Genomic DNA, 16,323 nt, shown 5'->3' with positions numbered 1-16,323 from the left:
TGGTGTTATAAAACATATTGTTGTGTGTGATTCGGTGCGTGAGTGCAAGCAAGCATTGCATCAAAGTTTATCTGTTCCTTTTATCCAAAGTAGGATAAAAGCGATATCTTTGGGCCCCTCGATGGTTTAGTGATGACAAACGTAAATGCTCGGCCGGGCTAGGGCTAATTTGATTTGTTCAATTAGTCAGTCGTCATAAATCGGGAATCAAGAAGTAGTACAAAGAGAATGATTAGAAATCATATCTCATATGATATCTAGAATGGAGGAATATATGATCCCTTATCTAAGGACACGCGTATTTGATATGATCAGAGTTGACAGCGGCTTTGGAAAGCTACGATTGCAGATCAGGATCCGAAGTCATACGCAGAATAGTTGTTAGACTTATCCAAGTGGGAGACTGTTGGATTAGTGTCTAAGTCCATAACTATTTTGGTATGTACTTGACCCGATGGTGCATGGTCCTTTTGGGTTGCCTTCACCAAAGCAACTTGATTGGAGAAATAAATAAAGAGAGAGAGGTTATTATGATTTATTAATATGTTATAAGGATAATATATTAAAGGAGAAATCATATTTGTTTAATTAATATTGGTCAATAATTAATTAAGAATTAATTTTGTGATCAAGTGTAATTAATTAAACTAGAGGGGCTGAATTGTAATTATGTGATAGTTACAAAATAAGGTAAGGATTATCTTATATATATGGTGAACGAATTTGAGGTGTAAATCCCTTAGAATTTGACTAGGATAAGGATTTGTAGGACTTATCTTATGGTTGCTTGGTGGATAAGCAACTAGATAAGGATAAGGACTAAAACCCTAATCTTTACACCTATATAAACCCCATAAGGCATAGGAATTCGTCCAACCCTTCCCAAGAGGTCCTAAGGACGAATTCTAACCTCCCTCCTCTCTCTTTATACCTTCTCCATTTGCTCTTGGTGTTTGTAAGCCATTAGAGGAGTGACACTTGTGACTCTAAGCCTTCCAAGGTCAATTCAAGGAGGAATTGGATTGCTATTGCTATATAACAATCAAGGTATGTTCTTAAACCTAATTATATGTTAATATTGATTTCCATATGCTAGAATTAGGGTTTATAGTCTTGGATTCAAAGTATGTACAATAGAGAAACCTAGATCCAAGCATTAGGGTTTGTATGAGCACATAGGATGTCTTATGACCAAAACCCATCAGCAATAACAATCCCAAATCCTTCTTCTATTGACTTTAGAAAGCTTAGAGTCACAAATGTCACTCCTCTAATGGTTCACAAACACCAAGAGCAAAAGGATGAAGAGGAGAGATGAAGGAGGCTGCCCAAAAACGTCTACAAACCCTAGAGAAGTCTTAGCCACGTTTTTGGGTCATAAGGATCATATATATATATATATATATATATATATATATATATATATATATATATATATATATATATATATACGAGGCTATTAGGGTTATCTTAACAAGGAAACCCTAATTTGGATGCTTAAGCCCTAAGAAACCCATGGATCCCTTTCCTTAAGGCCTTGGATGATTTCTTCATGGGTTTCCCCATAGAATTCGTCCACTCCTTAATATAAGGCAATCCATGGCCCAAATTGCAATTATCTTATAATTACAATTCCAGTCCCTTAAGTTTAATTAATCTCTTTTAGTCACAAAACTAATTACCAATTAATTATTGACTAATATTAATTAAACAATATGATTTCTCCTTTAATATATTATTCTCATAATATATTCATAAATCATATTTAATTCTTTCTCTCCATAATTCATCCTATCAAGTTGCTTTGGTGAAGGCAACCCAAAAGGGTCATGCACCATCGGGTCAAGTACATACCAAAATAGTTATGGACTTAGACACTAATCCAACACTTTATATCTCCGGAATCCTTGTCACGACCACTACAACTTTCTTCATTGATATCGGGCTTATCTAAAATTTTAGTTTTGATGCTTATTTTATTATATCTTTACAAACAAGTATATAATCACATAAAATCACATAATTCACATAATACTCAAGTAATTCATCTTTATTACTTTAAAATAGGTTACAACGGTTGACCTAGAGTATTACATCATCATTAATGCTTAGCCCAAAAACACGAGCGTTATAGTTGCCAGAGTGATTCTTTAGTGATTTCTTGAAGAAGTTGAAGTTGGAGGTGCTTGGTTGAAGGAAAGAGCTTTGCATCCAGAGGTTTCTCTATTAAGGCAACCATATTAAGGTATAAAGTCTATACCTTGACTATTCATTTGCTAGATCTTTCTATGGAGGAGTACAGGGCTTTTAGTAGCTTGTTGTGGAACCATTCATGGATGCAAGCATGTTTTGGGGTTATGACTTCAGATCTGGACATCCATGGCCTTATGAGACTCAAAGTTGCCAACTTTATTAAGTCTTGGCCCTTCTCCATGCCTTAGATCTCTTTTGGAGCTTAGTTTTGGTGTTTTAGCTTATTGACACCATGCATGGACGTAAAGTTAGCAACTTTACGTGGTATTCCAACCTTAGGGGACCATTAGACTCAACAGAAATATAGTTAATGGATTAAGACAAAGGGGACTCAACGAGTTGTTCATACGACTCGAGGAGTTGGGTCGTGGTCCCAACCTTTTATGTTACTGAGCTAACTCGTTGAGTTTAGGAGATGACTCAGTAAGTTGGCCAAGGTTTTGAGTTTTGAAGAGTTGAGGACTCGACGAGTCCAAACGAAAAGTCATGATTATGTTATAGAAAGGAACTCGTCGAGTTGTGGAAGAACTCGACGAGTTGGATGGTGATTTAGGGCTCCTGATTCATGGAAATCAACGAGTTGACGGATCAACCAGAATGTTGACTTTGACGTGGACTTTGACCAAGGTTGACTCTTGAAAGGTTATGAAGTACGGATGGATTCTAGAAGGTTGTCCCATGTAAGGGTTGGGGCCCAATTTTAAAAATTAGGCCATTAGTGGGCTCTTATGGATTTTAGAGTTTTGGACTTGGTTTGGTTTTACACTTGGGCCCTAGTTATGTATCCTGATGGGCCAGGGGTAAAATGGTCATTCTACCCCAAGTATGGATTATGAATCATGGTTTAGGACCGAATTGCTAATTGGGTGATATTGTGGTATTGATAGCTCGAGGGGTTGCCAAGACAACAGTAAGGATTCCTTGCAGTGGACTTCAGCAATACGGGGTGAGTTACCTTCCAGTAGGAGTGGCCGAGTGGGTCGAAGACACCAATGCCGACCCACTAGTAGATGACTATAGTCAAGATAATTGTCTGTGTGATAGTTTTCTGGTATGCTACTATCTGTTATGAGTTATGTGCTAGTATGCTATGTTATTATGTGATAGTGGTAAGTGGGGTAGATGGACCCCAATATCGGTTGTAAGAACCGACAGGGTAGGTCGGACACCCATATATGTCTAACAGTATGTTATGCTATGTTATTATGTGAAAGTGGTAGGAGGGGTAGGATAGACCCCGGTATCGGTTGTATGGACAGACAGGGTAGGTCGTGCACCCAGATATGTCTGACAGTATGTTATGTTATGCTTTTATATGGTAGTGGTAGGGGTGAAATAGTCCCCGTAGCCGGTTGAAATAAACCAAAGGGTAGGCTGGGCACCTAGATAGGCCTGGCAGGGTAGGTCGAGCACCCATATATGCTTGATATAGGTAGGTCGGGCACCCCAGTATGCCTGACAAGGGTAGGTTGAGCACTCAGATATGTTTAGCAGGGTAGGCCGTGGCACCCAGAAATGCTTGACAGTATGTGTATTGTATAATATGTGGTATGATGGGGGAACTCACTGAGCTTCGTGCTTATGGTTTTCAATTTTGGTTTCAGGTACTTCATTTTCAAAGGAAAGAAGCCGGCGATCGCAGCGCATCAGACTATGTTTTCTGCACATGAGATCTTTGGGATTTCACTATGATATTGTTTTATGATAACATGTTTTGATTATTGACACTTTGGTTTTGACATGAGATGTTATTATGAATGTTTTCTTATACTGTTGGTTTTATAATAACTTCATTAAAAATAAAAATTTTGGTCTTAAATTTTGGGATGTTACAAAAAGACCCGAAGTACTAAGTCAAACAATGTTCACAAAGCTGGTCATAAAGGATCTCGAGAATATTGGACATCTTGTTAGTTAGTTTAGACTATAAATTGACACATGTATCTCGCACACGACACACTTTACCTACTCTTAGCTTACTCTATGAACTTTTTAACTTGTTCTTACTGAAATACTCTTTGTAATCATCATTTTATATTAATAAAATCATTAAGGCAAATGATCATTATCACTTTCCAAGGTTTTGTACCGGAGATCCTAACAAGGATCAATGGGTTTTCCTTGTAAATAATCGTGTCATTCTCTTTACCTTTCTCTATTGCACAATTTGAACATCACGTCTCTTATTCAATTTGGTTGATTTATACTTGTGTAATTTTTGACCAAAACAACAACGATGCCCTATGACCCCCTATGTTGTTACCCTCCAACAAGTCTGCTGCAAGGGAGGCTACTTCTTCATGACCCCTTCACCCATCATTTGTGGTGTCCAAGATCAAAGTAGACCACAAGGGTGTGCATTTTGCACCTCATGTCTCGTAATTAAGCGTAATTCAAATTCTTTCGGTACTCATGTAATTTTCAATTACTTAATATGTCTGATTATACTAAAATCACGGATAAAAGTCAATTTACTTTGTGAGGTGTTGCTAATGACCTAAACTCATGAATACCATTGTTTGGTGAAATTCTATCTCATATTTGAGTGGATATTATTTCCCCAGCCATACTCATAATCGGCAATTCATTAAAATAAAAGTCCATTGCTTCAACAAAGATCGCCTACCTAATAATGTGAATTTCATGGCCATTGCCCTAAAGTCAAGCTCCAATATTAGACAATCTTCATGTGCATCAATTACTTTTGTCCTTTACACCGCAAACAGAAGAGAAGTTAACGGTGTCCTTATGACCCCTACAAACTAGAGAATCAAACCATTTTTTATTGATTTATCGAATAATACACATTTTCTAAAGTCAAATGATACAAGTAACCCTAACAAACCTACGAACAAATATATAGTAATTTATTAATATTTTTAAGCACTCAAATAGAACACTTTTAGTGACGTTTTTATGTATCAAAATAGAACCAATCTTGTATCCCCATAATTTTCCTAACAATATACTCATGTTACAAATTCAAAAGTTTTACACTACCCTATAAATGAAAAATAATTCTCGAAAGGAAAACCCAAAGTACAAATACCCAGATTATGAAAATCTCAAAAGGGTATTGGGTTCAGCATCATCGACATAGGTCATGTCATGCATTGCACAGTAATTTACACCTTTACCCCTGAAAAAGGTCAATATATATGACATCACAACACAACTTTATTTACACTTTTACCCCCCGCTCCGGTTTTCTTTCCTGTTAGCCAGCTCATTTCATTTCTGCCGATAATCATAAATTTTCCAAATCCTGAGTAGTGTACAACTTTTAATGCATATTTTACATGTTGTAACAGTAGGTGATATGATTTTAGAAAATCTTTGATCTGGCAACATTAATTACCTTCATCATCCCACCGAAAACAGACGCAAAATACACGCACTCGCAAAAAACCCTTTTGCTTTCTATCTCACACATCCAACCCTTTTCGACATTTTCTCTGCCAGATCTTGGAGATGCGTCCTTGTTGAATCGCTGTCCTCTGTTCTTCTCTTCTTCTGGGTCTTTCTCTCTCTAGACACATTTGCATTTTTCATAGTGTAGTAATTTTCTGGATACTCATAGGAGTACTAGGTAATATTGCAAGAATTGGCTGTAAGATACCCATTTGGATTCTGTCTGATTCTTGTTGATTTTCTACTGACATTCGGTTTGATTCGTATCGTAAAAGATAAAAGGTGTGTTTTGTGTTGGTGGGATAACCAAGGAGAGAGAGAGAGAGAGAGAGAGAGGGAGAGATGGCGGATGGTGTGAAAGCAGCGGTGGTGGACGATGGTTCTACGATGTTTAGCGAGGTGGAGGTGAGAGAGATGTCTGGGTTCAAGCGTGGCGGCGATGATCACGTGGAAGTCACGTGCGGGTGCACTAGCCACTGCTACGGCGACGCCGTCGGCACTCTTAGGGTGTTCGCTAGCGGCGATCTCGAAATCCGATGCGATTGTACCCCTGGTTGTCAAGAAGGTCTCGCTTTTATTATCGGTTTTCTTTTGTTTCTTTCAACCCATTTGCATGTGAAAGTGACTGTGTGTGTTGTTTAATGGAGCTGGTGAATACTAAAAATTCAATATTTAGCAAAATGTATCAAGAATAGGTCACTGATTCACTGTAGTTTATCATACTCATCATCCATGAACTTTTGGCCCATTTTTAGTTCAAAACTTCAAACACATTAAGTGTTCTTAACATCTATCTCTACTTACCATTCTATTTTATGTTTTTCTAGTGGTGTTTCGTTATAAATTTTGGGAAATTTTCTTACATTTTGTGAGTTCTTTCTTAAGGGTGATGTGAGGCTAACATGATCTTTGTTATGTGAGGTTGAGAAGAAGGGTTCTTTTTTGTTCAATTTTTTAGATTTGGTTTTAGTGCATTTTCTGTGATTCACCTTACACTATATATCTTCATTCTTCACATGACCACATCAAAGTTTTTGTTTTCTCTTTTTAATTTTGTATAATATGCCTTCACCCAAGCGAGGCTCCACACTTTTTAAGTATTCTTGATTATTGTCATTTCATTTAGTTATCCGTTCATAACGATATTTGTGCATCTAGTTGTAGTAAAACGATCTTCTTTCTTTGTACAAATATTGTTTTTTCTTCTCTTTTTACTAATTTTTATTCACAAATCTCAAGATTTCATGGTTTAAACAAGTAAGATATGTATGATTATTGTTAAATTTATGTTGCAGACAAGCTGACACCAGCTGCATTTGAGAAACATTCGGGTAGGGAAACTGCGAGAAAATGGAAGAACAACATTTGGGTGATTGTTGATGGAGAGAAGGTGCCATTGTCAAAGACTTCACTCCTCAAGTATTACAACAAAGCGTTGACCAAAACAGTCAACAAATCCCAAACTGGTCAACGAGTTTGTCACCGAGATGAGTTTCTTAAATGCACACAATGCAATAAACTCCGCCGATTTCATCTCCGGACAAAAGCAGAATGTCGGGCATACCATGATGCTTTTATCAACAACAATAACTGGAAGTGCTCCGATATGCCGTTTGACAAGTATATATGCCTCTTTTATCATCATCATCCTCAATACTCCTATATCATCGTTTAATTTTTCACCATTTTCATCTGTGTTGCAGAATAACATGTGATGATGAAGAGGAAAGAGCAAGCCGGAGAGTGTACAGAGGGTGTTTGGTGTCGTCAACATGCAGAGGTTGTACATCCTGCGTTTGTTTTGGTTGTGTTACTTGTCGTTTTTCTGACTGCTGTTGTCAGACGTGCATTGACTTCACAAGCAATGCAAAAGCTTAACGTAGGTGTCCTTCTGGAACATATCATCATTTTTAATCATTCCGTCTCATTGCATTGAGATCTTGGTCGTTGACATTAATTACTATCCCTTCGTTTTTAACATGAGACTTAAATTTTGCATTTCGGCAAAACCATCTAATTAATGTCGTTTAATGTTATTCACTTTGAAATCCAAAATTGTGATGTTCACTTTTCGTTGCACTTCGATTAATAGCCAACAACTATTTGTGTTCTTGTTGCAAGTTATCTAATAATAGTATAATACTTGCTAAAATGCAATAGAAAACATTAAGCTATATATATGTCCGAATAAGTGGTGAAAAACATATGAATTTATTAAAAATGCTTGCACTTGATTAACATATGGTTGTTTAAAATAAGCCTTCTATTCGAAGTCAAACCACAAAAATGGTAAAAATATGGCTAAATTGCACATATAGTTCTTATGTTATGTTAACAATTTATTAACAATTATGATTTTTTTTCCCTGATGCGGTCGACATTAACAAATTGCCAGTTGGTGGATGTAAAATAATTGGTTTGCCTCCGCTATAATTCAAATTTCTACATTCGAACAAATAGAAATTTGCAATATGAGCACTAAAAAATATTTGTTTTAATACTTTATTACATTGGAAACCCTCTTTTATTCTATAACCATGCGTATACTCCTCTGTTGCATTTGATTAAATTAATATGACTAAGAAAAATTATAGACGATATATATGAACCTATTAATTTTGGATATAATTTTAATACGAAATTAATTATAACCTGATCATAATGACAATAATAATATTTGCATCACAAACTTCAAACAAAAAACTACACATGCTCAACACAATAATATACTCAATATAAACAAAATATTTAATAATATCTATGGATTATTACAGTAAAAAAAAAAAAAAAAAAAAAAAAAAAAAAAAAAAAAAAAGGAGATTTCAAATGATAGATTTGTCTGCTTAATATATCTTTAGATAAATAAATCATAAAAAATGTAAGATATATATAAAAAGCCATAAATTTTGTTTCATATTATCTTCAAATAATATATACAAAATCCAAAAACTTTAAAAAGTGAAAAACAATAGAAGTTTTAATATTATAAATTAATGATCATCTTATGCGTCCTACTATATAAATTATATAGAAAAAATTAGGACATGCTAAAAAGGAATTTTTTAATCAACAACACATTTTTAGACATGATTTTATTGTCAACAAAATTGTCAAATAAGAGTGTTTAACCTATAACATGTGTTTTTACACATGTGTAAATTTTAATATTCTTTATACATATTGTGAATTTAACGATGTGAAAACATGGTTGGTTTTATAATTTTTCTATATATATATAAGAATATTTTTGAGATAAACCATTTTTTGTATGACGGGTTTTAAAAAAATGACAAGTTCTTTATATATGACTTATTTAAAATAAAAATTCCTTTAAAATAAGACTTTGATTTATGAAAACAAATAATCAAAAATTCATGTAAACTAAAACAATATAGAGAATATAAATCATCCAAAAAATTTACATAAGATTTGAGACATGTTTTTTATGTTTGAAATATCCATGTGGTATCTATTTATCTAGTAATCTAATCATATTATATATTTAAAAGACATATTATCGTATTTCTTTTATATAGTTACACCTTACACTAGAATAAAATTTTCTTAATAGCATAAAAATTAAAATGTAACATACATCGTAGAAAACAATCAACTTTTGATATGAAAATACAAATAACTAAGATTATTGTTTCACCTAATGTTCTAACAAGTGTAAGTTTTAAGAAAAAAAATATGGAGGACTTCGAGTCAATACGCAAATATATATTTGCATCTTCCAAATGTATATTTTTTTCTTCATCATTCAATATGCATACATGCACCATAATATAGAGTTTTGACTATTCTCAAATCGTTTTTGTCCTCCATCTTATCCCCCAAATTCTAACAAATCCACTCCACATTTGAACTATTTATATCTTTATATTAACCAATTAAATATAATAATCACCGCTTACTTATCATAATTAAGTTAAAAAACTCTTCATTTGTAGCGATTATATATATATATATATATATATATATATATATATATATATATATATATATATATATATATATATATATATATATATATATATATATATATATATATATATATATATAAAAGTTATAAAACTCATGAGTTGTTCTGACTAATTAGTTCTTACTTAAAAATACATGTGTATTGTAGACTTGTAGTAAGAGTTTCGAATGAATATGATACAATTGATCTCTTTTATAATAAATTAGGCGTAATGTTGCGCAAGAATACAATTATAGAGTTAAAACAATCATGGGTAAACATTTAAATCAATAACGACACCAAGAATTTGGATATTGAGAATACAAATATAGTCAAAATCAAAAACAACTATTTGCACAAATTCGTTTAATGTATAAAGTTGTACATGCTAAAGTATAATATAAACAAAAGTTACAATTAAACCAGACTAATTTCGTTTGTTGAAAATGATTGATTATATGGGTATAAAAAATCTATAGAAACACATATTTTTAATGAAAATGACCAAAAGTTAACATATATTTATTTTGGAGAGGAGACGTACAATTTTTTTTTATCATAGCATAGACTATCATATTCTGATTAAAAGAAGATACTAAATACATTGTATGTTTATATGAGATTGTGATAAAAGTTTGCATCATAATGTAGATAAAAATTATACGGTCTCAAGTGAACATTTTGATTTATATCAAGCTTTGTATATTGAAAGTTATAATAGGAAAATGTATTATATCATTCGTAATATAACAATATAAAGATAAATTAAATAAATAAAATAATAAAACAAATTAACAATCAAAATATGGGATGATGTAGTCTTCTTGTTGAAACATAACTTATAACTTATGGATACAATTCACTAAATTACGAAATAAAAATATCGTGGAGCATTAAAAAAACATTAATAACTATTTAAAAAAATATATTACATGACACAACCTAAACACCAACCACCTCAAATTTGTTTTGAATAAACAATCTCAATTCCAAAGAAGATCATGTCCCCTTGTTAAATTTCATTATTAAGAATTTTCTTTTAGACATACACAATCACAACATTTTTCTCCATTGTCAAACACTCTATATATCGAAAAGAGAAAGTGAAAAGAAGAAAATATGAATAACCAACAATGAAAAATAATGTTTTTATATATGCAAAAGAGGAGAGAAAAAATATAAGTAACCAAGAATGGAAGATAATGTTTTTATATAAGCAAAAGATTGCAATTAATCATTCGATTAAGTTGAAGAAGTTGAAAAGATTAGAGTTACAAATGAATATGGTTCAAGACAATTAAGGAGAAAAAGTTGTAAAGTTGGGGAGTTTCAAATTAATATGGTTGAAAATATATCATAATTTAACTATATTGATTTGAATAGTCTTTTTTATAAGTTTAATATAGATACTGAGCGTATTCTCGCATGTTGCACAGTAAAACAAATATATGGTTAAAATATGTTGACATTTATAATTTTATCTTTGATTTTTGGTCATTTTTTTTATATATAGGCCTATTAAAATTGGAACCTACGACCCTATAATATTGGAACCAATCCTGAAACATGCTATATCGGTTTTTAATATTCCAAAACTGCTCATAAAATTGTCGATATTGGGGTTCTAGTTTTTTATTATGGAATAAATTGATTGACTATTACAACATTTGAAAAAATAATTAACCATATAAATTATTGATAACGTAAATACAACGAACTAAAGGAAAAGTTACAATTATTAATAAAAGATGTTTATAAATGATGTTAAAATATTCTTTAATAGATTCTAACCAAACTAATAATAATTATAAAACCTAAAATGAGTTTAGCCCATATATGTTATTAGAAAACATAAGTTATAAAACAATTAAACGATTTGTATTTTATGAGAGTTACATGTCATTGTGTTTTTCATTAGCATAACATAAAATTAGAGGTGCAAATTACAATGGATAAATCTTATTTCACTTTTAATTACCTTACAATTAAATCATAAATATATCGTTTAAAAAGATCATGAATGATTAAACGATTTATAATTAAATAATAGCTTGTAATGATATATCAACAACTCAAATTTACCATTTTTATGGAATATAACAAAATCAATTTTAATAAGTTTTATCAACTACATAATTGTTATCTATATGACCATTTTCATTTAAGCGATTGTGAGCATCCAACACAACATGAAGACCTATAAAATTAAACGTCGACATGCACTCTATTACATCATCCTAGAAATTACACCCAATGAATCTTTTTAAAAGTCTAGTTATATAATTTGAAGTGTAATGAACATTACCTGCATCATCTTGCAAATTCCATTATAATTTATACGACATGGACAGTTGGATTTAGACTTTAGAAGTTTAGTTGCATAACTTCATTTTGGGACCTCGCTGAACATGATTATAACTTTCATGAAAAAAAACACAAAAACTTTAAAATAAATTGAACCACCAAAATTTTAAAATCAAGAAGTATGCACTACGCTAGTTGTATCCATTATTGTTTTGTATTGTTGTGAAGTAGTCTTGTTGCTAATGTGAATCTAGAGCCAATGCTTAGAGCATTTTCATATATAATATTTTTTATTCCAACCAAAATCATAATTATACAATTTAATTTTGTATAATAAGAAAGAAAAAAATGAAACAATATTTCTTACCATAAACTTTCATATTTCATTCTCATCATCATCTTCATCTTTATTATTATTTATGCTCTCCATCAACAATCTTTTTGTATTGAGTTTCTAATCTACCTCTCAACCACTCACACAACTCTTTAAAACCATTTTAATACAAATCTACCATTTAATTATATATATCTCAATGTTAATCAATTAGTGTCATAAGAACCATTATGTATCGTAAGTTAAAACACTATTAGAAAAAATGTCTCATTTATTTATATATATATATATATATATATATATATATATATATATATATATATATATATATATAATAATAATAATAATAATAATAATAAAATTTATTTTTAATACTTTATTACAATGGAAGCCCCTTTATTCTACAATTATGGTTGCGCCCGTCAACAAGAGTTGTTTTTACATTGATTTTAGAAGTTATAACACAAACCACTATCATAACAAGACATGCATAGATAATGGTTTTGGGAAAGATTTCCCAATTCTAACTTTATGCTCTACGGTGGTTCAAATTTTAGAATGCCTAATTAACATAAACAAAGGTTTTAGTAGAATTAATCGAACTAATCGTTAAATTTTTTGTATATTTATATCAAGGAGAGAGAGAGAGAGAGAGAGAGAGAGAGAGAGAGAGAGAGAGAGAGAGAGAGAGAGAGAGAGAGAGAGAGAGAGAGACTAACATTCAAATGTCGTAAATGAACTGAAAATTATCACAATCAAAAGAATTTTTTATAACAGAACCCGCCATATAGTAAATCAAAAGAGATTATGATATTTTGTATGATGAAATAATTCTAGAATTCCATTTAGTGTTGTTGTGCTATATATTAAGTAAGATGGTGTTTGGCAAAACAACTTATTAGGTTATTAGCAGTTTCACATTGTTTTAAGTTAAATTTTTTTTTTTGGATAAAAATAGCTTATAATGGTGACAAATCGATAATAAATTATTTTTTCATAGGTTAACCCCCTCTAACTTATTAGCTTATAAGCTAATAAGTAATAATTTTTTTTGCGAAACACCCCTAAATAATCGATAAAAGTTTTTCAGTTGTCTAAGCAAACAAAATTCCATTATTAGTCGAAAGAACGTATAATTATTTTTCTTTGTATAGTTTTAAGAAAGTTATATTCCAGTACACAAATCAAGTTCCACAAATGTACATTAATTATACGAATCCTAGACTTTTTTGAGTGTTTTTTTGGAGAGTGTTAATCACGTTATGTATATATTGTAATTTATATGTCTTTTACTATTATTAATAATGATGGAATGCAATTTTGGGAATTATGGTAAAATAAAAAGTTTTTTGGTATAGAAAATAATAAATTATGGGTAATGATGGAATAATTAGTTAATTACCCACAAGCTTCCTTTGGAAAACCCTACTTTTCTAGTAGTGAATAACATGTGATGATAAAGAGGAAAGAGCAAGCTGGAGAGTGTACAAAGACTGTTTGGTGTTGTCAACATGCAGAGAGGTTGTACATTATATGTTTGTTTTGGTTGTGTTGTCGTTTTTTGGAGACATAATTGTTAATGTTCATATTAAAAGTTTATATAGATATGAACAAAAAACATTACGTTTGGATATTTTTATATGAATTTCCACATTCCATAATAAATAAAAATAATGTAAGTAAAACATCAGATTTATTATATACAAAATACGTGAGTTATTCGATACAATTTCAATCCTTAAGATCTTAATCAATAATCAATTTAAGCACGTTTATTTTTTTTTTTTAATTTTTTTAAAAAAGAGTAAGTAAAAAAATCTCATAAAATAGAAACATAATTAAGAAATAGTTATGTATTAATTAATATCCCATAGGCCATAGTGATCTCAATATAACCGCAGTACCTAGGAGGCTAGGAGTGGACTATGTTTAGTTTATGAGGCAATTGGTAGTGTTTTAAGTTTTTTTCTAATAGTCTTTGAACTATTAAAACTGCAAGAAAATTCTCAAATGTCCAAAAAATGCTTAATTGTGGTTTTAAGCTGTAAAAAAAAAAAAAGAAAAAGAAAAACCATACCAAATATACATTGTTAAAAACCGAACCACAAGTGCATGAAACCAAGGGCATGATAAGTGGTTTCTAAGGGTTCCAGACCATTACTATGTTTCATTTCGTTAATGTCATTTTTTTTTTCTATTAAGATGTAATGACTATAAAATAAATGCAAACTACTATTTTATTGATGACACTATTATTGAAAGTATCTAACGTCTGCCACTGCATGAAACCGAACCACATAAGGGTGAACGGAATGGAAAGGCAGGTTGCAAATTTTTTGGGTGGTATCGTCGGGTTACCATTCCTTCCAAGCAAGCGGTTTAAGCGGGTTTGGAAAAAATAGTTTGAGCGGCTTTTAGAAACCGCAAGAAACTTTATCAATTTGCTTTGTGGGTCATGCATCTCCTTTTTCATTTAATTTTCAAAGAAAAAAAAACAAGAAGCTTAGCAATGCATATATGCAAATGTGACGTTTTATTTATTTGTTTTTTTTTTTCGACATAAGTTTATATATATATATATATATATATATATATATATATATATATATATATATATATATATATATATATATATATATATATATATATATATATATATATATATATATATATTACAACTCAAGCAATAATCACTTGTGCATTATGCATCAAAACTTTTATCAAAACAATTTTATATGTTTTTTAATTATTTTCTAAATTAGTTTGTATATTTTTAATATAATGTAAATTAGTTTTGTATAATTTTTATTAATTTGTGTTTATTTTAAAATAAAAAATTAAGTGAGTTGAGTGGGTTGGAAAAGATAAGATTTCCATGTATTGTGGGTTGAAAAAGATGGAAAAGAGATGAGAAAGAAATGCTAATGTGTCGCTGATATGACAGTGGGTTGAGAGGGTAGGACTCCCTCCACCCTAATAAACCGAAAAAATGCACCTTTAAAATATCTGCACCATTCGATTTCATGGTTGGAATAACAACATTTAAGGTTTGCAATTCGGTTCTGACCAATAATTACATCGTAATCAACCCTATAACACCTTAACATTTAATTTTTTTACAAAATTTTCTTCTAACCTTTTAATCAAAAACATGTCTTCTAGAATAGGCATTGAATTCAAAACTTTAACTTACTAACGTTCAATTAATTTTTAATAGGACTAAATAGATTATCAAGATGACCAAACTACATTTTCATAACTAAATAACATATAGTTTTCATGCTTTAAGTTATTTTTCGTTATTATACATTATTCTAAAAAAAATTTAAAAAAAAAAGAGAAAATAAAATAAAAAAATACAAAAATTGTCTTTTATAGTTTGCAAGAAAAACTATGATATGGTTTATAATTTATCAACTTGCATTGAAATGTCTAAAATTAAAATATTACTATAATTTTGGTCTTTAAAAACTTGAAAAGACTTTATTTACTCTTTTATTTTTTTTATTCATTTTATAATATCACTTATAATTATTTTATAATTAAAAAAATAAAGAAAATATCCACACACAAATATTATATATATATATATATATATATATATATATATATATATATATATATATATATATATATATATATATACTTTCTTAAAATAACTAAAATGATTGGTCCAGAATTAATCATAAATGCACACAATAAATAGTGAAACCATTTAAACCTAAGTCTATATATATATATATATATATATATATATATATATATATATATATATATATATATATATATATATATATATATATATATATATATATCGTGTGTTTCACCTAAGCCTGACAATGGAACGAGTTTTGACCCTGATCTACTCCAAATCCTTAAGAATTATATGGGTTTGAATATGGATGAGATTTAGAACCGGAAAATCGGACCGGAATCGGAATCGGGCCGGAACCGAAACCGTTGGAATCGTTAGAACCGGAATATATAGAACCGGTTCCAGTTCCGGGTTTAAAAATTAGCTTTATTAAGGTTCCAGGTAATCTGAGTTTGGGTCTAT

At 30.5% G+C, this 16,323-nt stretch overlaps 1 protein-coding gene across 1 annotated transcript; it reads left to right on the top strand.

The window, feature by feature from the left end:
• Nucleotides 1-5,863: 5,863 nt before the first annotated feature.
• Nucleotides 5,864-7,743, top strand: LOC145092322 (protein ULTRAPETALA 1-like). Its single transcript, XM_079030245.1, has 3 exons — nt 5,864-6,229; nt 6,960-7,284; nt 7,368-7,743. Exons 1-3 carry the CDS (start codon nt 6,007-6,009, stop codon nt 7,540-7,542), a joined length of 723 nt encoding a protein of 240 aa, XP_078886371.1. The 5' UTR covers nt 5,864-6,006; the 3' UTR covers nt 7,543-7,743.
• The last annotated feature ends 8,580 nt before the right edge of the window (nt 7,744-16,323 follow it).

The sequence above is a fragment of the Lactuca serriola genome, chromosome 3 (genome assembly GCF_051521515.1).
Source record: "Lactuca serriola cultivar US96UC23 chromosome 3, Lser_US96UC23_V15, whole genome shotgun sequence".
Classification (NCBI taxonomy): Eukaryota; Viridiplantae; Streptophyta; class Magnoliopsida; order Asterales; family Asteraceae; genus Lactuca; species Lactuca serriola.
The sequence above is the reverse complement of the archived record's forward strand: the minus strand, read 5'-3'. Positions and strand labels throughout refer to the sequence as shown.

Bases quoted from the DNA above. Each gene is read 5' to 3' on its own strand.
- LOC145092322 (XM_079030245.1), top strand. From the start codon at position 6,007: ATGGCGGATGGTGTGAAAGCAGCGGTGGTGGACGATGGTTCTACGATG. The intron at 6,230-6,959 runs GTCTCGCTTTTA...TTTATGTTGCAG, and splicing joins TACCCCTGGTTGTCAAGAAG to ACAAGCTGACACCAGCTGCA. The intron at 7,285-7,367 runs GTATATATGCCT...TCTGTGTTGCAG, and splicing joins TCCGATATGCCGTTTGACAA to AATAACATGTGATGATGAAG.